The 24,631-nt window shown below is 37.6% G+C and overlaps 1 protein-coding gene across 2 annotated transcripts in view; it reads left to right on the top strand.

Annotated features, from left to right (window-relative positions):
• The first annotated feature begins 8,143 nt into the window (after positions 1-8,143).
• The window catches only part of dbnlb (drebrin-like b), a 36,143-nt gene continuing 19,655 nt past the window's right edge, over positions 8,144-24,631 (top strand). Inside the window, exons 1-5 of one of the 2 annotated variants that reach the window (XM_052094539.1) lie at positions 8,144-8,367; positions 12,011-12,066; positions 15,960-16,072; positions 20,126-20,200; positions 20,881-21,027. In XM_052094539.1, coding sequence (XP_051950499.1) covers positions 8,285-8,367; positions 12,011-12,066; positions 15,960-16,072; positions 20,126-20,200; positions 20,881-21,027 — 474 coding nt within the window. In that variant the 5' untranslated portion in view covers positions 8,144-8,284. The remainder of the gene's footprint in view (positions 8,368-12,010; positions 12,067-15,959; positions 16,073-20,125; positions 20,201-20,880; positions 21,028-24,631) is intronic. The other variant, XM_052094540.1, reaches the window with a different exon arrangement.

The following is a 24,631-nucleotide window of genomic DNA, read 5'->3' as shown; positions in this document are numbered from 1 at the left end:
TTGGGGACCGGGCGCTGATATTCCGACCGGCCCCGCCCCCTCCGCTCCACACTCCTCCCGGCGTTATCTCAGGCCGGGTGCCACCGGCATGACGTACACCCCCTATCCCTGGGGCGGGGTGTATCTTGCGTCCAGCGTGGTCATCCCGCCTTCCTCGCCCTGGGAGGAGACAGGAGGGAAGACAACAACAAAAAAAAATAGGTGCGGGAAAAGGCCAACACGGTGCGACAGGGAGAGAGAGAGGAGAGAGAGAAAAAGCTCACTCACCGGTTCTCTGATGTACCGTCGCGTGGTCCTCGAACACTCCTCCACACTCAGGCGGACGACAGCCGCTCCAACACCGGGCGAACCGGAGTGAAACCGCCGACCCCCAGCGGGTAGAACGCGCCTCCGCTTTTCTGGCGGCAAATGGGGACACTCCTCCGCCCCTGGCAGCGGCTCTACCGCTCCGGGCGGTCGGGGTATAGTCCCCACTTGCCCCGCGGACGACGGCCGTACCCCGCATCCGGGCGGTCGGGCTACTCCGTCACCCGGCAGATGGCAGCAGCGCTCCCCTGGGTGGACGGCAGTGTCGAGGACTCTGCGACGGGCATCCCTCCTCCTTCCCGGGTTTCAGCACCAATGTAACACAGTTAAAGGATGGGCAAGGAGGAGGCGAGAACCGGCTAGTCCACATAAATTATATTTTAATGAGAAACTCAAAAACACATAAACAAACACACATGACGGACATGTCCGTAATTCTCTCTCTCTCGAACCATCGTCACCGGCCGCCTTTATCCCTCGCGCGCCTCATCAGGCTGATTGGGGACCGGGCGCGCGATATTCCGACCGGCCCCGCCCCCCTCCGCTCCACACTTGAATATAAACAGTTCTGTTTGAAATAGAATGTAAACGTCATTTTTGCGAATCAAACAATTTATTATGGAATCCAATTCGAAGAAAGACTTGCATTAGTGTCTGCCTTCCAACTTCGTGCCATGTCAGTGTTATTCCATAAAACACTATAAATGTGATTAGGAAACAAAAGGTTCCTTACGGAGCAAATGTGATCTCATTTTTGACAATGCTCTTTATAAAAAAAATTCACGTGAGAATTTTTGTTCTGTTAAAAAAAAAAAAGCAAAATTAGACATAAATTGTGTTTATTTGGTTTAAACTCCTATTGAAATATACTTTGTTTAGTTTGGAGTGTCAAGTTTCAGATTTAACAGATTTTAACTCACCTCAGCCGCATGTGCATGATATTGCAGATGTTTAAGTATTTGTTTTGAAAAGTATTGTAAAGTTGCTTTAGGGGCTATTCAAACTGAATCCGTTCTTGCACTAAAAAATCTAGATAACATTTTTTTTTTCTTAATCTTATACGGCCACGTCCACATTTTTTGATTGTAAATGCATTAAAGCTGAAGTATGATATTTCTAAGACACCAGCACCACCGAATGGAATTGCAAAAATAAACTTTGTTTTCAAAACTTTTTCAAATACGCCACTCATCTGCAGTTGTTTAAACAGTCAGATAGTCCCGCCCCAACTTACACCATATGTTGAGTAAGCTTGTTGGGACAAGTCTCTTAAAACAAAATTTTTTATAGTGCCACAGAGACACAGTGTTTACAGTTTTTGAGAAAATGAACCTATGAATGCTTACTTATAGTAATTTCTGCATATTAAGCTGGGATAGAAGAAAATATTTTAACACTGAAAAATGTACACACTTGAGCTTTAATTTCACTGCGTTTACACCTCTCATCCACTCTAGCATGGTGTTTTCCTCCACTGAAAATGGAGCCTTTTGAAATATTTTACACACTAGAAAAAAAGTTCTCGACTGAAAAGTGTTTGAAAACGCTCTCATAACCATATACTTTGGAAATTATGACATTTGGATACTAAAACGGTGTTTTCTAACGAAAGCTGTGTTGAATGTATGTAGTTCTAATGAATGTATGTAGTTTAATGCGTTTTCATTTTGCTATACTTTTAGACCTAACAGTCACACTAGAACTGCACCGAAAATGGAGCGTTTCGAAAGAGCTTTCCAAAACCACATACTTTGGCGTTAGAATACAAAAAATTAGTTTTCAAATGGAAGCAGATTATTGTGTATGTGGCCTAATATGTTTTGTGTTGAAAACACAATATTGCTATGTTTACGCCTTTCATTCCATACTGATCTCGCATTGAATTCTGAAACAGAGGGTTAACTTTTCTTAAAGTAAGTCTGAGCTTACAGAAATTTGAAGAACTGCCCCCATTGGCAAAAGTGGGAAGTGTTTTTGAACGTATGGGCACATGTGAGCTCCAGTTCCTGGGTGAAATGCCCACTAAGCGGCGCCAAAAGCAAGTTGTTTTAGCTGTAATACATTAAAGAGGAATGCGTATTTGATTAACTCTACCTCTAAACCTTGCCATCAGTGGAGTAAAATTGTAATGTTAGAGGGAAAATGGTACCTCCGAATCGAGAGAATGGTTCTCTGTGGAAAACTAATGGCCGTTACCCAATCTGTGGGCTTTTTCAAACCGGGATGGGCGTTTCTAAACTATTCAATGAAAATAGGGAATATCAGTGTAGTGATAAGTGGGTGTTTCTAGACCAGGATGGAAGTTTCTAAAATATCCAATGAAAGTAGGGAATCTTAATTGTTTGAAAACAGCCACTCATGGGAAAAGCCCATTTTTGTTCTGCAGAGACATGTCACCTTAATCACACTTGTCATTTATTATGCAAACACAAATACTTACTGGTTTTTAATGTGGGGGGAAAAAACTTGAACCGATGCAAAAATCGGTGAGATGGCGCTTGTTTGTAACTTGGCATGATGGGGCCAATGTCAGGGTATTGGAATATTAAGAAACAATGACTTTGCCGACTTTCCGTGTGAAACGGCATTTTCCTCCACCGAAAACAGAGAATTCTGAAAATGCTCTTCATTATTGCTTATTAAGAAAACTATGACGTTAGCAATGTAATATCAGAGTTTTCATACGAAAACAAATTAGCGAGAATGTGGCCTTTAAAACACAGAAAAACATAACGCACAACAATGCAAAAACGTGTTTGGTTTGAACAGCCCCTTAGGAAGCAGATTTTTATAAGTGTCTTAAAAATTCACCCAATTTGCTTGTAGAAAATGAGGGAGCAAAATTGCTGACCAAATGGAATTGTGAAAAAAAAAAACGGTGTGGAACCGCCATTAAAACACACACAAAACACATGGAAACCATTTTTGCCGAAATGCGATCATGCCCATTTCATATTTGTAGGCAAAGGGCGCTTCATAGCATATGAATGCAATATTTTTTGGGTTATTTAGTGCTCTCTTCTACAAATCTTTCTGCAAGAGTGTAATCATTAATACTCTTTAGATACTCTTGTTCCTGTTGTAACTAATATAACTAACTTTTTGAATAGATGGTATGTTTGATGTGTGACCAGCACAGGTGCTGGAATGAAGTACATTTACTGTAAATTGATTTGTTTGTTTTTTTAAACATCAACTCTGGGCTGCCTATTTTGAATTGGACGATCAAGATGTTTACACAGAGCAGGGTAGAAGAATGAGACATTTTCTTCACTTGTTTGAACTGGTCGACTGGGAATTTGTGTCCAAAATGCTACATATTGGGAAAGAAATTGTGAACATCTCCTCACCTTCTGGTGCTGCTCTTCAAAAGCCCATGCCACATTTCACTGGCCGAAGACTCCCTGAAAAGGGCTAAATATTATCATGATTCTGTTTAGCACTGGGTTTGTGTACCATTACAAAGAAATTGGTGTTTGTCTTGGATTTAGCTTTGGATATGTTTTTAAAGGATTGTTCACTCAGAATGAAAATTCTGTCATTTATTCTCTCTTATGATGGTATGGAATGGCTCTTTCTTCTGTAGAACACAAAAAGAATGTCAGCATTCACCTTAATTGCATCTTCTCTTCATACAATGAAAGTGAATTGTGACTGAGAATATCAGTCCTTATCTTTTGTTTTTTTGTGTTCCACAGCCGAAAGTTAGTCATATGGGGGTTTGGAACGACATGAGGGTGAGTAAAAATGACTTCTTTTTTTTTTCTTTTCTTTTTTGTGAACTGTCTCTTTAAATGTTTATATAACACAAATGGGGAATACTCTGTCCACCAAGGGTATTCTGTATCTTTTCAATTCAATTTTGAATGTACACTTTTATGCCAACTTTTCCTGACCTTGACCTTCCTCTAATGCTGAGGTACTGTTTTCTTCATATCTGCCAACATTTTCATCTCTAAATGTGGCTCTATGTGGCTCGCTGATTGTGCATCTTGTAGTTGAACGTTTTAATTTATTTATTTGCTATTTATTTGCCGTCTTCCAGTCAAATGCAGTCAACCTGAATTTATTGTGTCCTCAAAAAGTGTTTAGACACTTAAGCCATACTTACAAATGTATGAATGCCATTGCATTAGGTTAACAGAATGATGCAAACAAATGATGATTGACCTTTTCTCAGAACTAACTTAATTCATCAATTTATGCTATTACTTTTAGTCAGTTTGTACAGGTGTCCTTGGAGAGTAACCAGAGGTGTAGATCATCACATTAACTATGGACATTTTCCAATAACATCTGACAACCAGAAATGTTCATTTTAAACAATATACGTATTGTTTTATCATTTAAAATCAAACAAACTTCTTTCTGTGAAATGTTTTGCTTGAAAAGTGTGCTTGTGCCATCTTTCTTCAAAATAAATGCCATTTAGTTTTTATATTTTGTTATCTAATGCAATGACATCCATACATTTTTAGTGTGGCTTTTTAAAGGCCGAATATTTGGGGGTCAGTCGAAGTGCAACGCTGTGGTGCGGTCGATTTGTGTGGTATTTGCGCTAAAGGCAGTATAGCATGCTTTGCACTCTGATAGTCTACAGCCTTTTTCTGCAGGCATTTGCAAGATATCAGGGATCTTTCTCTCCATTTTCTCACCTCTCCCAAGACCTTCAATAAAACCTTAGCCTTAACTATCAATGTATAAGCAACCTTACTGTACTGTTTTCTTTTTTTAACCTTGGATTTGGGTTTTATTGATTGTGTACTTTTTTGTGTAGCACACATACACGGTGCCATAATGACCTCTCCTTGCTAATTGTTTGTGCTAGAAAGCCCTGTTATCTAACCAGCTCTCTCCTCATGAAACCATGCAGACTCGGTCCAGCTGAGGCTAACCTCCAAGTGTCAACTTTAGTGAATAAAGCTCCTTTTGTTTAAGACGTTCTCTTGATTTTATTGTATGAACAACACTGTTTTCTGAATCTACACTCTGTCAGTCTACTGCACTGTAAAGTCTAGATATGTTTAAGTCTTTGCACAGTTCAGAGGATAATGAAATACAGTATGGAAATGTATTATTGTTTATGTGTGGGTGAATCCTGTCCAAAAAAAGGGAAGAAAGTAAAGAAGACCATTTGAGGGCCATTAAGATTTTTTTGTATTATGCCTTATGTCATGGCAGATTTTATTATTACTACCGTATTAGTACCGTAATGTGTCAGGATGTCTTACTTTTGAGTGTTTTTGTTTTTTCCGTAATTCTCGATGATATTCATTAAACTGTCATTAATGTAACATGTCATGATTTTTTTAAATGATTTAAATCAACATTAATTTAAGGCAGTAGAAAAAATTCTACCATGATGTACAACTAATTAACAGTTCAAATTATATATCATTTTTTTCAGCGTAACAGCAAAGTCTTTCTAGCAAGTCGGCCATTTCTGGAACACACCTGGAATGTTATTTCCCCCCACCCGTATTCCGGTGTGTAAAGGGATTAAGGGAAAGGAGGAGGCGAGAACCATCTTGACAATATAAATGACCTTTATCCCTCTCGGAGGCTTGATTAGCCTGATAAGAGGCAGGGTGTGTAGAATCACGACACAGCCCCGCTCTCCGTCCTGTCATGCCATGTCATGATAAATTGAGTCCGCCTGGTAAATCGAGTCCCCATGGGTGAACCATTTGTAATACCTGAGCAAAAACCTACGATAACATAATCATGTTATCGTGATAGCATTTCATTGAAGTCTAGGTTAACAGAAAAACAACAACACATCATTAATTTCACAATCTATAACTTCAGTTATATTCTATTTTGTTATATGCCTAGTTAAAACTGCATATACCATGAAGTGAATTTGTAAGACTTTGAATCAGGCACTGAACAGACTACACATTGCTATCTCTTTGAGCCAATGGAAACGCTGTGATGTCATATGGGGATTCGATTTACCAGGTGGACTCAGTAACTCCTTCTATTGATATAATTAGATGCAGGTGCGTAGATTCCAGGTGGATGGGGTGGAGGTAACCCCCCACACACACACACAATAATCAAAACAAGCAAGTACAACCCCCCCATTTTTATGCCAACGGAAACATGTAAATGATTTATGCTGCGACCCCCCCCAATGTTAAAGGCAAATCTACGCCCTTGATTAGACGTCAAATGATTGGATGAAAGTTGTCTATATGTCATCAGCTTGACGACACCTTCTGATTGGATGGTCATCTTATGCAGTTAAGAACGAAAACAGTTGTAAGGTGATGCAACATATTTATGTTAACAAAAATAAAATCATCACTATAAGTTTACAAGTATTTTACCTGGATATCGTTCACAAACCATGTAGTGGTTAATTTTACCAATTGAATGCCACCCTGATTTTTCCACTCGGACCTTCTTCTCTTTGCACTTTGAATGAATAAAAGATTCCTAATTTTGATACATATTGTAGCTTTGATTTGTAATATAATATTTCTAATTATTTGTTACCCAGAAAGGCTTTATGGTTTGAAAGGTTTTATACATGTGTATATATATAAAAAACAATATAAAAAAAACTGGGAATCATGTCGACAGTTCTATGTCTGGCCAGCAGATTTCGTTTTTTCCACGATCTGTATATGTTTGGCTCTTCATTTACGAATCCTACTACAACGAGGCTAATAGCTCATGAATATTAATTAATCGTTCTGACGTTGCTTGGTAACCCTCCAAAGCGTCCTGTTGCACAACCTAATTAAAGGAATATTTCGGGTCAATAGGCCTACAAATTAATGTAATTTGACAGTATTTGTGGCATAACGTTGACTACCACCAAAAATATTTTCAACCACCAAAAATGTCCTTTTTTTACAAATTCTGGGTTTCAGTGAGGGACTTGCAATGGAAGTGAATGGGGTACAATTTTGAAGGATTTTAGGGCAGAAATCTGAAGCTTGTAATTTTATGAACGCACTTACTTTAATTATTCTGTTAAAAATCATATATTATTTGAGCATTAAAGTTGTTTAAATTAACATTTTCATGGCCGTTTCAGAGTTTTAGTGTTCACGGCATTTCAGCAAACACTAAAAATAGTTAATATGAGATTTTATCACACTAAAAATCATGTTAACGCATGTTGTTTATGTCTTGTGACTATACTATTGAAATAGTGAGTATTTTAACATTTATTGATTGGCCCCATTCACTTCCATTGTAAGTGACTCACTGGAACCCAGATATCTGCTTTTTTTAAAAGAAAATATGGGACGAGTTGTGTCCAAAATGACAAACAAAAACGTTACTGAGTGCACATTTATAGGTCAATAGTTTTGTCAATCGTTTTCAGTTTCAGATGTCACTGCAGAAATTCACTATTCACAGTCAGCCATGATTACTTTAATCAATTAGTGAAAGTGTCATAACTGGGCAAGCGAGTAGTATTCAGCTGGTCATGTGATTCTAACATGGCAGCCCCCATGTGCGGACCCTCTCCATGTAGAATAACAGCTTTTATAAAATGACTGATATAACTGGAGTCTTCATTTTAATGATCATGATTTCCTACATTTACAGTAAAATTACAATTCATGTCTTTAGGCGTTAAACTTTATTAATAAGGAATACATTACTGTGTTTAATTGTGTGTGTGTTTTAATTTTTTTGAACCCGGAATATTCCTTTAATTTACATAGGCCAAGCCTTCATTCGCCACTGGCATACCAACCAGAGCCATGGCTTTGATACCAACTATGACCTCCAGCAAATCAGAAGAGCAAGCTCCACGTTGCGTAATTAATATTCATGAGCGTGTAGTACGCCATAGTATGGTTCGTAACGTCGCTCCCCGAAGTGGAGAGAGTTATTGAGGGTGTGCTGCGCTCTTCCTGTCTGCGTAGAGCCGAGAGATCTCATCTATCCTCAGAGTTTACTGCAGTGTCTGTCCCCGAAGTCGGACGGTCAAAAATACACCGGTTTCCCCGTCATGGCTGTAAACCTGAGCAAAAACGGCCCAGCCCTTATCGCTGCCTATAACGAGGTGGTGGATGAGAAATCAGAGACTAACTGGTGAGTAGTGTCTGTTACAGTCATTTACATCATGTTTAGCATGTTAGCTGCTGCTTTGGCTTCTCAAGCGCCCTATCTGTGCTGGCCATTACTTAAATAATCATTGCTGTTTATCTGAATCAATGCAGTGTCCATTGCACATCTTCTGCGTGTTCATCGTTCACAATTCAAACCTAATATTCAAATCCAGTGAACTGGATCATTAGAAGACAGTGTTGCTCCTGTTGCTCCCAGGCGAAATTGAAAGTTAAAATACAATTAACGAATATGATTTGGACCCAGGGCAATGCTGTGGTTCATCCTTTCACATATTAGATGAGTTAATTTGGGTAAATCACAAGCATCCTAACTTGATTTTCAGCTTTTGAGAAGTGTGGTTAGCTTCCTGCTTGCCCCCTTATTCTGGGTTAGGAACTTCCTACCCTTCATCCGAGTCTCCTGTATTTGTGCCCGCAGGCAAGTTTACATGCAAAACCCTGATGCACACTTTTTATACTTAATAAAACAGCGTTGTTGTTTGGAGAATGATCACAGACAAATCTTACAAGTCATAAGTAGGACTGTAAAGATGTAATATGTTGATCAGCAAACCACTTCCTGTATAATGACTATCTCCCCATACAGAAAGAATGATAATGTTTGACAGGTTCAGACTTGAGTAAATTAGCTTTTTTCTTTCTTTGAAGTGTAAGGAGCAGCTTATTGTGTCTCTCCGTGATGGAGAATATGTGGGAATGAGGAAGAGATGAAGTGAATGTGTGAATCTAACAAAACCTGTCAAGAACATGTGGGGTGAAATATTACCCAGACATAAAAAAAAAAAGTAAATATAAGAAAATATATTTTGAAAAAAATAAATAATTAAGCCTATTTTTAGGACCATGAATTTCTAAGATGAATATTTAAGTATTTTTTTTTTACTATAAATCTTTTGGAAAGTGAAAGTGGAGATTGATAGTAAAAAAAGGACTTAAATATTCATCTGATTCTCACCTACACTTATCATATGGCTTCTGAAGACATAGATTTAACCACTGGAGTCATATGGATTACTTTTATGCTGCTTTTACTTGCTTTTTAGAGCTTCAACACCTTATAGTACCTTAAACTCTCTAATAGTAGAGAGTATGTGTTATTTCAGCTTTTATTCCTTTCATCACATTCCCAGTGGATCAAACATTTACATACACTTTGTTAGTATTTGGTAGCATTGCCTTAAAATTGTTTGAATTGGGTCAAATGTTTTGGGTAGCCTTCCACAAGCTTCTCACAATAAGTTGCTGGAATTTTGGCACATTCCTCCAGACAGAACTGGTGTAACTGAGTTAGGTTTGCAGGCCTCTTGGTCACATAGGGTTTTTTTTTTTTTTGCATTGTGCATTTGGAAGACCCATTTGCGACCAAGCTATAACTTCCTGGCTGATATCTTGAGATGTCCTTCCTCACGATGCCATCTATTTTGTGAAGTTCACCAGTCCCTCCTGAAGCGATGCTGCCCCCCCCATGCTTCACAGTCGAGATGGTGTTCTTCTGCTTGTAAGCCTCACCATTTTGCCTGCAAACATAATGATGGTCATATGGCCAAACAGTTACATTTTTGTTACATCAGACCAGAAGACATTTCTCTGACCGTTTTTGGAGCAGTGGCTTCTTCCTTTTTGAGAAGCCTTTCAGGTTATGTCGATATAGGACTTGTTTTTCTGTGGATATAGATCCTTGTCTACCTGTTTCCTCCAGCACCTTCGCAAGGTCCTTTGCTGTTGTACTGGGATTGATTTGCACTTTTTGCACCAAACAACGTTCATCTTTAGAGACAGAATGTGTCTCCTTCCTGAGCAGTACGATGGCTGCGTGGTCACATGGTGTTTATACTAAGGTACTATTGCTTGTACAGATGAACGTGGTACCTTCAGGTGTTTGGAAATTGCTCCCAAGGATGAACCAGATTTGTGGATGTCCACAATTCTTTTTTTTTTTCTGAGGTCTTGACTGATTTCTTTTGATTTTCCCATGAGGTCAAGCAAAGAGGCACCATGTTTGAAGGTAGGCCTTAAAATACATCCACAGGTACACCTCCAATTGACTCCAATTAGCCTATCAGAAGCTAGTTGTCTAATTGTCTACAGGCTTGACATAATTTTCTGGAATTTTCCAAACTGCTTAAAGGCACAGTTAACTTAGTGTAAGTAAACTTCTAACCCACTGGAATTGTGATAGTCAATTATAAATGAAACAATCTGTCTGTAAACAATTGTTTGAAAAAATACTTGTGTCATGCACAAAGTAGATTTCTTAAATGACTTGCCAAAACTTTAGTTTGCCAATATGAAATCTGTGGAGTGGTTAAAAAAATGGTTTTAATGACTTCAACCTAAATGTTTGTAAACTTCTGACATCAACTGTAAATGCTCTAAAAAGGGCCGTTTGAGTTGAGTTCTGTGCAGTTTAGAAAGAGTAATTATAAATGACCTACATTAATTCCACTCGTCATCCTAGGAGGCTTGATGCCATTTGGGAAAATCATACAAATACAGGCACGGGAATTTGTGCTGACTCATTTTAATTCCTTTGTTTAATGTTTGTTTTGATTGAGGTATTTTTGTCACTCGACCTTGATACTGTTCTTTTGTATTTTGCAAATTTTTTGCTTGTTACACTTGATGTACATCTAGATACATCTGTTATTGATGCGCTACTGTTGCTGTTGGAGGACATTGGCTTTGCTCACACAATTATGCAAGCTGAAATGGCCCAGTCCAATTTTTCTGCTTAAATAGTGAGGTTGTGTCCTAAACTGGCCCATAAACCCTAAACAGGAATGAATGGTTTTGATGAGTCAGAAAGAAACTAGTTCAGCTTAACATTGACTAGAAAAGAAACGGATGTGTCTTAATAATTTCCATGACAAACCACAATAAAGAATGTTACAGAATAATCTGACTTGTAAGCCTTACTAGAAATAAGAGTGTTGCATTTTGTAATTCTTATTACTATACTTCCTGTTTCGAAGTTTAGAGTGTTTCAAAGAGGAAGTTGATGCAGCTTCCTTTGTATAGAAGTTTCTTAGCTTAGAGAGAACCAAAGAAGTGCCACCTCAAACCTTCTTCATACTAATAAAATATGTCTAAACTAAAATATATTTATATTATTTGTCTGATTTACTTTTGAGCCATTGGACTGTTTCAATGTTTTGTATTTTTTTGCTTCTTTTGTAACCCAGCCAACCTGTATATTATATTATATTATGCAGTAGTAAAATATTTCGGCCTTATTCTTCACTTTCACACATTATTTTAAGGCTCTCTGATTAACTCATAAGCCTTTTACCCAATTTAGAATGCCCAATTTAAGTCCTCGTGGTCTCATTGTGACTCGCCTCAATCCGGGTTTCGGAGGACAAATCCCAGCTGCCTTCGCATCTGAGACCATCAACCCACGCATCTTATGTGGCTTGTTGAGCTACCCAGGCCCCATCAGTTATAATATTTTGATAAAATGTAATGAAAACAAAACAAAACATAGTTACTATATACGAATAGCTACATCATGCACTACAAATGCAATAGGGTCAATTGTGATTTCATGTTGTCTTTAATAGTTGTATAATGGATTGATTGACTTTAAATGTTTGATTTCTTTACAGGGTCCTCTTCACCTATGAGGGCAACACAAATGACATCCGATTGGCAGAGAAAGGAGGTGGGTTTTCAATAACTAAGGTGGTGGAAAATGTTGATAACCGATTAATCGGCTGATCTAAAATCGATTTATAGAATGTAAAAAACAAAAACAAATGTAGGCTTTCCTTTTATTTATATATATATATATATATATATACATACATATATATGTATATGTATATGTATATATATATATGTATATATATATATATATATTAGTCCAACATGAATAAAATCCCAGATGGAGTTTATTGTGCATCCAAAATCCCAATAATGACCAGAATTTTTTTTTAGATTTGGTGCATAATGTGGGACTTATAACTATAAACATGATTAAATCATATAGGGGACACTTTTTTTGAAATGACAAATGCTAGGGTCATATATATAATTATGAAAGCTAATTTTTTTTCGAAATGTAAGTATGTATGATGTACACATCTAGTATGAAGTCACTATTAGTGACTGGTGGTGGCGTAGTGGTCTGAAGCACATAACTGTTAATCAGAAGGTCGCTGGTTCGATCCCCACAGCCACCACTATTGTGTCCTTGAGCAAGTTACTTAACTCCAAGTTGCTCTGGGGTGATTGTCCCTGTAATAAGTGCACTGTAAGTCGCTTTGGATAAAAGCATCTGCCAAATGCATAAATGTAAATGTAGTGAATTGCATTTTTTTTAACACTGGTATCATGTTGTATGTAGGATTAGGTATACTGTGTGTAAAATTAACAGTGTAAACCGATGTCCATCCTTAGCCTGTGGCTATTGTTTTGCAGCACAGCACTTCCTTTGAATTAATTAGCTGGATATTGAACTGAACTAAATGCAAAAGATTTATCTAGAGATAAATCAAATTTACTTTCCACATCTGTAACAGAAAATCAAAATGAACATGGCCAACTGTAAATAAAGCAATATTTAGCAGATATCTAATGAGACTTATTTCAGTGATATCTTTCAAAGAGTAGGACAATTTTTTGCTTACCTTTCCATGAAAAAAAATTACTTGCAGCACCTTTGTTACAGTACAAAAAGTGGCTTAAAAGTCAACATATTGTTTGTTTGTTTTTCAAGATCATTGTCCATTACACTAATATTGGCCTACTTCCATCTGATCAACTTTTAATTGTTGTTCCGTGTACCCATGCGTTAGACAGATGCTTTTGAAGCATCTCACTTTGGTTGCTTCAAATTTCACTAGTTTTCAGCGTCTCTAGTCATGAGCAATGTTTTTAGAAAGTGTCAAGTTAAATGTAGTTTGAAATGTTGAAAAACGCATCTTGACATCCCTGCATATGTTTGGTCTCGGTCTAGGAGCACAAAAGCATTTTTTTTTTTTTGGAAGGCTATGCTGCCTTCTCTCATTGGTTTGACGAGGCGTGTTGCCTGTACAGCTGGAGCTGACTGCCCCCTACTGCCCCATCAAGTTGGTTCATCAAGCTTGAATTGCTCAGATGATCGTGTAGCTACAGGTTGGAGATCTCCAAATGGGGGGGGAAATCTCAAAAAGAGGGTGGGTTACTCCAAAAGGGGGCGTAAGGCGTTAGGTTAGGGTCTCACGCTTTGCTGCCGCTTTAGGAGCTCCCGGCCCTTTTTTGGAGCTCTACCTGCTGCTATATCCTTCTCACCATGATAGGAACATTCCTTATTACTGAATTTACTTACAAATCAGGAATTGATTTTACCACATGTTGTTATGGGATGTTATTAGACAGACCATGAAGCGGAAACCCTCTTAATTGTTGAAAAATCATTTTAACAAGGGGATTCAGTAATTAAGGACACTAATGTTCAATAATAATAATAAAAAATTATATCAATAATAATAATCCATATGAACAATTCTGAGTAATGTTTCCAACAATTGTTTACAGATAGATTGTTTCACTATTAGGATCTTGCGTAGGTGCTGGAGGAAACGGGAGTCAAGTATCTATATCCACAGTAAAACGTGTCCTATATCGACATAAACTGAAAGGCTGCTCAGCGAGGAAGAACCACTGCTCCAAAACTGCCATAAAAAGCCAGACTACAGTTTAAGTGCACATGGGGACACATTTTTGGAGAAATGTCCTCTGGTCTGATGAAACAGAAATGTTACTGTTTGGCCATAATGACCATCGTTATGTTTGTAGGAAAAAGGGTGAGGCTTGCAAGCCATAGAATACCACCCCAACTGTGAAGCATGGGGGTGGCAGCATCATGTTGTGGGGGGTTCATTGCCTCAGGAGGGACTGGTGCACTTCTCAGAATAGCTGGCATCATGAAGAAGGAAAATTATGTGGAAATATTGAAACCATATCCCAAGACATCAGCTAGGAAGTTAAAGCAGTCACAAATGGGTCTTCCAAATGGACAATGACCACAAGCATACCTCCAAAGTTGTGGCAAAATGGCTTAAGGACAACAAAGTCAAGGTACTGGAGTGGCCATCACAAAGCCCTGACCTCAATCTGATATAACATTTTTGGGCAGAACTGAAAAAGTGTGTGTGAGCAAGGAGGCCTACAACCCTGACTTAGTTACACCAGTTCTGTCTGGAGGAATGGGCCAAAATTCATATTGTGAGAAGCTTGTGGAAGGCTCCCCAAAACATTTGACCCAAGTTAAACAATTTAAGGCAATGCTACCAAATAATTACAAGGTGTATATAAACTTCTGACCCACTGGGAATGTGATGAAAAAAAGAAATGCTGAAATAAATCTTTCTACTATTATTCTGACATTTCACATTCTTAAAATAAAGTGATCAGTGATCCTAACTGACCTAAGACAGGGAATGTCTTCTATGAGTATATGTCAGGAATTGTGAAAAACTGAGTTTAAATGTAGTTGGCCAGGGTGTGTGTGTGTGTGTGTGTGTGTGTGTGTGTGTGTGTGTGTGTGTGTGTGTGTGTGTGTGTGTGTGTGTATATATATATATATATATATATATATATACACTAGATTGATTGATAGATAGATAGATAGATAGATAGATAGATAGATGAATAGAGCAGAAAGAGTGATAGATGGATGGATTTATGGATAGGTAGATAGATGGATAAAGCAGAAAGAGTGATAGATAGATGGAGAAGAGTGAGAGATAGATCCATCAACAGCATCAAAACCCCAGGTAGCACTGCGATTGCACCCTGAGCGTCCTCAGAAAAAAAATATGTCGTATGAAAAAGTGTCGTATGATATGCGGTCTGGAGAGGGCATGGATTGATATATGATTTAGCTGACGAATGACAGAAATGACCAGTTACCGTGCTACAGTTTTTAAAACCTTTATCTCCGGTGTAATTGGGTTGTTTCAGTTTGTGGGAGAGGAAACTACATCTGTAACTAAGGTTACAATAATAAAAACACCCTCGCGATCAAAGCGATATGTCAATGTCAACATTATAATACAGCGACTCAGTTGTGATTCAGGCAATACCTTTTTACATGTTCATTGTCATCATAATTCAAATACATTGTTTTTAATGTGGATTGATGACAGCAGCCATTATTCTGATCATTTGTGAGTCACGCTTAAGGAGTTAGAAGTCCTCAGGATGACGTCTAAGCTGTCGTGGCTACTTTTAGCATTAATATACTTCATGAATTACTCTTAGATGAAAATTTTACGATCCCTAAAATGAATGACACACCCCTAATTCTTAAACGTTGGTTCCAAATATCAGCATTAGGATCTACTTTTAGCATAAAAGAGTTTTTGTGAATACTGGCCTTGTTGTGTTGTCTCGGGTTATCTGCTCTTTTAAAACTGGTTCAAATGTGGCTCAGTCAGAATTTCATAAGCATGATTTTACATTAAATCTTTGCGTATACACTTGAGTCCTGAATGCAGCAGGATGGCATGAATTGTTGTTGCTCTTTATGTGAGTATTCTGTGAGTGTGATAATTCAGTGTGTGTTTTCAGATGCTGGTCTGGAGGAGTTGGTCGAGGAGCTGAACAGTGGGAAGGTGATGTACGCTTTCTGCCGCGTACAAGACCCCAACTCTGGCCTTCCCAAATATGTCCTCATCAACTGGGTGAGTCTTCTTTCTTTAACTCTTGCCATTGATAGGTTCTTTGCTGTATTTAACTGAAAAGATGTGCTTGGGATTTAATGACCTTATTTCCACAGAATACAGCCACCATGTACAGTGGGGTCCAAAAGTCTGAAACTACATTAGATTTTAAATCAGATTTTCAATGTAAAGTTGGAAATAAGCAAAAAGTTTAACCCTTTAAGTTTGAGCACGCCGAGGAAAAAAATAATTATCAAAATATTAATAACTTCACTCTTGACTAACACAAAATAAGTATTGTTTTAAAGCTTAGGAGATGTAATTCAGCATAAGGCATAATGACCAAAACTATACAAGTGCTTTGATATTTGCAGACAAATCAGAAGTGTAGATCATTAGTAAACCTTTTGCTCTGCAAATTTTATTGTAATCCGTAAAAACATCAAACTGATCAAACAGCCATGTGTCATGTCATTGGAAAGCTCTCAAATGGTAGAATACAACTAGCCTTACCTTACAGACAAAAATATAATGAGTAATAGTTAAGTATATGTCTTAAACATACATTATAGCCACAGGAAGTAAGGGTGCTGAGGGTGCTGCAGCACTCCCTCTCTGCATTCCAGCCCACCCTGTGAAGTGCTGTCAAAACAGTGTATGCATGAAAGATTTATGACAATTAATTTGTTATTTGAAAAACGTCATATTCTGTGTTAATCTTGTTATTGAAAGGAATGACTAAAATGCCTAGGGGTATTTTTATTTCTTAAATGATAACGAAGACGACAAGAAATACAGGTGAAACTCGAAAAATTTGAATATCGTGCAAAAGTTCATTAATTTCAGTAATTCAGCTTAAAAGGTGAAACTAATATATTATATAGACTCATTACAAGCAAAGTAAGATATTTCAAGCCTTTATTTGATATAATTTTGATGATTATGTCTTACAGCTTATGAAAACCCCAAATTCAGAATCTCAGAAAATTAGAATATTGTGAAAAGGTTCAGTATTGTAGGCTCAAAGTGTCACACTCTAATCAGCTAAACACCTGCAAAGGGTTCCTGAGCCTTTAAATGGTCTCTCAGTCTGGTTGAGTTGAATTCACAATCATGGGGAAGACTGCTGACCTGACAGTTGTGCAGAAAACCATCATTGACACCCTCCACAAGGAGGGAAAGCCTCAAAAGGTAATTGCAAAAGAAGTTGGATGTTCTCAAAGTGCTGTATCAAAGCACATTAATAGAAAGTTAAGTGGAAGGGAAAAGTGTGGAAGAAAAAGGTGCACAAGCAGCAGGGATGACCGTAGCCTGGAGAGGATTGTCAGGAAAAGGCCATTCAAATGTGTGGGGAGCTTCACAAGGAGTGGACTGAGGCTGGAGTTACTGCATCAAGAGCCACCACACACAGACGGGTCCTGGACATGGGCTTCAAATGTCAAACGTCTTACCTGGGCTAAAGAAAAAAGAACTGGTCTGTTGCTCAGTGGTCCAAAGTCCTCTTTTCTGATGAGAGCAAATTTTGCATCTCATTTGGAAACCAAGGTCCCAGAGTCTGGAGGAAGAATGGAGAGGCACACAATCCAAGATGCTTGAAGTCCAGTGTGAAGTTTCCACAGTCTGTGTTGGTTTGGGGAGCCGTGTCATCGGCTGGTGTTGGTCCACTGTGCTTTATTAAGTCCAGAGTCAACGCAGCCGTCTACCGGGACATTTTGGAGCACTTCATGCTTCCTTCAGCAGACAAGCTTTATGGAGATGCTGACTTCATTTTCCAGCAGGACTTGGCACCTGCCCACACTGCCAAAAGTACCAAAACCTGGTTCAATGACCATGGTATTACTGTGCTTGATTGGCCAGCAAACTCGCCTGACCTGAACCCCATAGAGAATCTATGGGGCATTGCCAAGAGAAAGATGACAGACATGAGACCAAACAATGCAGAAGAGCTGAAGGCCGCTATTGAAGCATCTTGGTCTTCCATAACACCTCAGCAGTGCCACAGGCTGATAGCATCCATGCCACGCTGCATTGAGGCAGTAATTAATGCAAAAGGGGCCCAAACCAAGTACTGAGTACATATGCATGATTAGACTTTTCAGAGGGCCGACATTTCTGTATTTAAAATCCTTTTTTTATTGATTTCATGTAATATTCTAATTTTCTGAGATTCTGAATTTGGGGTTTTCATAAGCTGTAAGCCATAATCATCAAAATTATATCAAATAAAGGCTTGAAATATCTTACTTTGCTTGTTATGAGTCTATATAATGTATTAGTTTCACCTTTTAAGTTGAATTACTGAAATTAATGAACTTTTGCACGATATTCAAATTTTTCGAGTTTCACCTGTATGTAATAATTTTAATTGAAACTTTTTTACTCTACAAAAATGTAAGAAAAAATATATATCGCAAGAAATTAAGTGCACTAACAAGGCTTTCATAAAGAATGTATTGAATAAACCAAACATAGTGTTCCCAGCTTGAGCTGCGTGAATTGAGCTGATCACCAATCACCTGTCTAAAACACGGAAAATTAATTACAGTCCCTAAAACGATTAACAACACCATAACTTCTAAAAAGATAATGCTAATACTATTTAATACTGAAATGTATTAATTATTGGTTAAAGTTGGGGGCCTGGGTAGCTCAGTGGTAATGACGCTGACTACCACTGGAGTTCGCTAGTTCGAATCCCAGGGCATGCTGAGTGACTCCAGCCAGTTCTCCTAAGCAACCAATATGGCCCGGTTGCTAGGGAGTGTAGAGTCACATCTTTGGGGCACGTGGTGAGTTGAGCGTGGATGCTGCGATGGGTGGTGCGAAGCCTCCACATGTGCTATGTCTTCGTGGCAACGCGCTCAACAAGCTATGTGATAAAATTAGCATGTTGACGGTTTTAGATGCGGAGGGAGCTGGGATTCGTCCTCCGCCACCCGTATTGAGGTGAAACACTACGCGACCATGAGGACTTAAAAGCACATTGGGAATTGGGCATGCCGAATTGGGAGAAAAAGGGGGAAAACATTTGAATTATTAATAGTTAAAGTTTTTTTTATATTTAGCCGACATATTTTTTTTGTAGCAGTTTAAGAGCTCTCTTGGGTATTTTATAAGTTTTATTTTATGTCTCCAACACCGCATCCCCCAACCCACAACTATGTTCCTGTGGCTATGTTAACATTGCTTATGTGCCACGTTTTTGCTTATAGCTTCATGAAAAATTTACAGAACATAAAAGATCACATACCATTACTTAAAGATGATATGTTTGAAATGAGCCCATGCACACAACGTAATCCGATGCATAGATCATTAGATAATCCACAGAACATTTGATAAACCACACGAAGCATACAGCACATAATGTGCTCTCTGTCTTAAAACACTTTAGCTTTTCTGAATCGCATGACTTCATCTGTAATTATGTAGTATGTTGTCCAGTGTCATGGAATACTAAACCAATCGTATTAGGATTCAGATCGCTGCAACCAGAGGTGGAAGTCATCCAAATATAGGCAGAGAGGATCGTTCATTGTAATTACATATGGCCACCTGGAGATGTGCCAAGTACATGACACAGACTCAATTATGACTCAAATGACACAGAATTGAACTGAACGAGATCTCGTTACTCATGCCTGCAAGTCTTACATTTTGGGTATGCCACTGAAACAGGTAATCTTAAAAAAAAAAACACACACACACACTATTAATAGTTATGAAACATAAAAATAAAGGATAAATATTTAAGATTTAGCATTATCTCAATGTCACTATCTTGCAGATTTGCTTCATTAGAAGCACACAAGATGCTCTTTGGATCATTCTCAGATAATACTGGAAAACATGGCTCATCAGGTTTTACACAAATTTGTGGAATTCATGCCAGCCCAAGTGCATGCTGCCATTAAAAAAATAATGGATATACCAGAGATTTTGAAATTCATGTAAACTTAACACTGACATTTGTAGTGGTGTTAGACTTTTGGACCTTATTGTGTTATAAACAAATGCAATAAAGAAGTGAACTGTTTTCTTCTGTATGTTAGTTAATTAAAATTGTGTTTTTAGACTGGCGAAGGTGTGAAAGATTCCAGGAAAGGACAGTGTGCAAACCATGTGAGCGCCATTGCTAACTTTCTTAAGGTGACTTGGCTTTTTTGTCATTCTTTTGAGAGTGTGATTACATCTATTTGTGTGTGTTTGGTTGTGTGATTGAGTTGACAGTCAGTGAACCTCTATGACTGACAATGCTGTGATCTGCAAGCAACCTGACATAATCAGACCACAAGCTCTAACAATATAAACACATAAAGCCTTATTAACTGCTGATGTTTGTCTTTTCTAAATATCTGATCAAAATTGTTTTTCAGTAATTAAGTCTAGGTTTTTCCTAAGACAAATTTTACATTTAATATTACTTATGCTTAGGGCATTTGAACAAACCCCGAACACTTGGTATTAAACTAGCATCCATGTTTGCTGCAGGAACACATTCAGGGACTTGTTCATTACGTGTATTGGTGTTTGTTTGTTTGCAATGTAGCTGAGCTAGCTCTGTGTGATCCAATTGTGCTGTTTATTTGTTTGTTCTTGTGTTTATGTTCGATAAGGGCTTGCACACAGCCAGAGCAAGCTTGCTAATAAATAAGTCAAGTACACACTTACCAGTACATGCGTGAGCATGTTTCATCTTAAATAAATATGTGAATCTTGACACTTATGTCTACTGGATTCATATGCACATTTAAAATGAGTAGGCTGTTTAAGATGTGTTTGGTATTAGTGTGTTGGACTATACTGACTGTGCAGTTCTGTATCTACAGGGAGCACATGTGACGATAAACGCACGGGCGGAAGAAGACGTGGAGCCTGATGCCATTATGCAGAAAGTGGCTAAAGCCTCAGGCGCAAACTACAGCTTTCACAAAGAGTCTAACCGCTTCAAAGATGCCGGCCCCCAAGGGCCAGTGGTCAGTGTCTTGCACACACATATTGAATGCAGAGTTTAACTAATCATGACATAAGTCATTGACATACAGATGTCTTGAAGGCACAGTTGCAAAAAAAGCCTGTTTAGTTCTAGGGTTCAGAGAAAGAGAGAGAGTGGAAAATGTTCATGTAACATGACTTCATATGCAGAAAACAAATCCAGAATTGCAGAATCCAGTCATAAAAATGAAATTAACTATGAAATGCGGAATGTCAGAGAATTTTACATATTTTGGATTAAATTAATCAATGCACAAATAATCAAATTCAAATAGTGGTATGTCCTAGTATGATGATAAAACCACAAAAGGCTGAGTCAATTAAATAAATTGACCCACTGCATGTTCTGCACGCTTCAAAATGAATGTGTGAAGTCATAGCATCAAGAGCAAAGTCCCTTTCAAGGCTAAATATTCACTGATTACGAGCATCACACCAAAAATTATGCCACGGTCCAAATCACTGAGATTTTTTCCCGATTCTGATGGTTGATGTGAACGTTAACTGAAGCTACTGACCCATATCTGTATGATTTTTATGCACACCGGTGCTGCCACACGATTAGATAATTGCATGGATGATTGTTTGTGCCAGATGGGCTGGTTTGAGTATTTCTGTAACTGCTGATCTCCTGGGATTATCACAAACAACAGTCTCTAGAATTTACTCAGAATGGTGCCAAAAACAAAAAACATCCTGTGAGCGGCAGTTCTGCTAACAGAAACGCCTTGTTAATGAGAGAAGTCAACAGAGGATAGAACTGACAAAGTATACAGTAACTCAGTTAACCACTCTGTACAATTGTGGTGAGAAGAATATCACAGAATGCTATTCTGAGATGCGTGTTGGCGCAGTTTTGGCAGCACGAGGGTGACCTACGCAATATTAGGCAGATGGTTTTTATGGTGCGTGCCTGCATTTATTTTAGTTAATATAAGCACTCCCATATACGGTTTATATATATACATGTGTGTGTGGGTGTGTGCTTTATGTAATACCTATTATGTACATTCTGAAGGGCAGAACTAAATACAATTTAAAAAGTTTTGTTAACTCTCTTATATTTGTATACATTTTGAAAGGAGTGTTAAAACTTAAAAGGTGAATGCAAATTTGTGAACTCAACTATACAGTATATATAAACACCCTATTAATGAGCTATCAGCTGTCTTTTCTTTGGCTTTCTATCTTGTTTTTGAAAAACGAAACTAAATTGAGCAATTCTAAGATGTGGCAACTAAAACAGCCATTTGTTTTCTAAATGTTTCAGTTTAGTAGCCAATGGCTCCTTAATAATTGTTTTAATTTGTAGCACTGTGTCATCAAAAACATATAAACTAAAATCTCTTTTCTCTTTTCTATTAAAATAAATGCGTGAAATGGAAGGAATTGCGACAGAAATATATCAGTACTTCATAGTAAATGTAATATTCAATGTAGTAGTAATAATTAGGGCTGGGTATTGATACAGATTTCGATTTGAATCTGATTCACAAGCTCTCAATTTGATTAGATTCTGTACTTGATTCGATTCTGATCTCGATTTTGCATACATATAAAATTCTAAGAAGCTCAGCGCACCTTTCAAAAAGTAAAAAAAAAAAAAAAAAACGTTTATCTTGCATTTAGTGATGTATGTCTTACTTTGACAACCATATTGTGTGGGCTTCTTTTGCATGTGGATTGCTTACATATAAAAGAAATTCTCTCTCAGCTAATGATCTTAATTATAAAGGAACCTTCTTGGCAACTCTTCTAGTACAATTCGAAAATAAACATTTTACAATTATATTTCATCATTAGTTTTTCATCAAATTGGTCACATTGTAGCCTTTGAAAATGTTCAAATGCAATCTATTCCATCAATTAATTACTTGATATTGCATATTTTTGTAATTTGTATTGTTTACTTGCATAATGTTTTTAATTGACACATACAGTACTTGCATTGATATGTAGAACACGTGCTTAATTGGTACTGTCTCTTTAAGACTAGCGGCATCAGCGAGTGTGTAATCATTAGCGCATCCATGTTTGAATAGAATTTAATGTTTATTTTTATCAACAACTGACTGTAAAAAACAAAGTGTATTAAGAGACATTCTTCAATGACATGAATGCGTGGATCTTGTCTTTGGACACACAGAACGAGTTAAACCAAACATTTATTCAAAAAAAAAATTAATAATCGCATGCGTTAACATGTTCATTTTGACAGCTCCATAATATTTACATTTAATATGAATATGTTCAATATAAAATTTGTTTTTGCGGAGGTATCAAAATTGGTATTGACATTTCTCATATTTGTAAGCATCAACTATTGGAATTTTGGTATCATGACAACCCTACACTGTAACAAATAAAATAATACATATTTGCATACAGTGTTTCACATATTTTTAGTCTATCTTGGCCACACAGTTGCTATGGGCATGAATGTTACCTGAAATCTTATGGCTTATTGAGGAGAGGTGTGATTTCTTTCTTTTCTGAGTGATTAGACTTAAAATAAGGAGAGAGAAAAAAATATATAAATGTGTAGATTCGCACCACAGCCATATCTTGGCACTAATATATTATAGAGACTTGTGGCCAACTCCAACATTTTGGTGGGAGTCAAGCATGGGCAAGCACAAAACTCACATTCTCCTCAGATATATTTTAAATCTAGTTGAAGTCTTGTTAACAGAGCCTCTTTAAATGATAAGAAGTGCTATAACTTCAAATGTTTTGTCTTTGGAAAGTCCAGTTTTTCATTAGCATGAACATTTATTTGAAGAGCAGGGCTTGTTACGAATGCATCAGATAGGTCTTGTGATGCCACATGTGCTGCATCAGGAATTTCAAAGGGAATGAGCCAGAATGTTCAGAATGTGGAACCCGTTATGGTGGTTTGGAATAATTCCTCCCTTATGCTTCAAATGTACCCACAAACTGTAGCTGAGTCTTTTAAAATGCAGGCGATTCATTTATCAACAGTAGATTATTGATTTGAGTAAACTTCTTGTTTATCTGTTGTAAATATAGTGGTATGCTTAAAGGAATAATTCACCCAAAAATGAAAATTCTGTCATCATTTACTCAATATTGTTCCAAAACTGTATGGCTTTCATTTCTTCTGTAGAACACAAAAAGAGAAATGTTGAAGAATGTACAGGCCACTCTTTTCCATATAATGAAAGTGAATAGAGATCCAGGCTGTTAAGCTTCAAAATGACCAAAAAGTGCCATAAGGGTTTAATTGAAGTAATTAAATCGACTCGTGCGCTATATGCCAAGTCTTCTGAAGTCATTATTCACTGAAAATCTTCACCACCACCTCAGCATTCAAATCTTATTCGTTCTTTCACTTATTCAAACTTTGATTACCGAATTGATTAGTCACATGACACTATTGCATATCACGTGATGTCATTAACACCGAATCTCCCAGCGAAAGGCTCTCTAAAGGCACCATATTTCAATTAATGTGGACAGCAGAGTGCAAGATTTCTCTTCTTGTGTTCTACAGAAGAAAGAAACTAATGTGGGTTTGGAAAAACATGAGGGTGAATGACAGAACTGCATTTGTTTTCAAATCTA

The sequence above is a fragment of the Xyrauchen texanus genome, chromosome 27, assembly GCF_025860055.1.
Source record: "Xyrauchen texanus isolate HMW12.3.18 chromosome 27, RBS_HiC_50CHRs, whole genome shotgun sequence".
NCBI lineage: Eukaryota > Metazoa > Chordata > Actinopteri > Cypriniformes > Catostomidae > Xyrauchen > Xyrauchen texanus.
The sequence above is the reverse complement of the archived record's forward strand: the minus strand, read 5'-3'. Positions and strand labels throughout refer to the sequence as shown.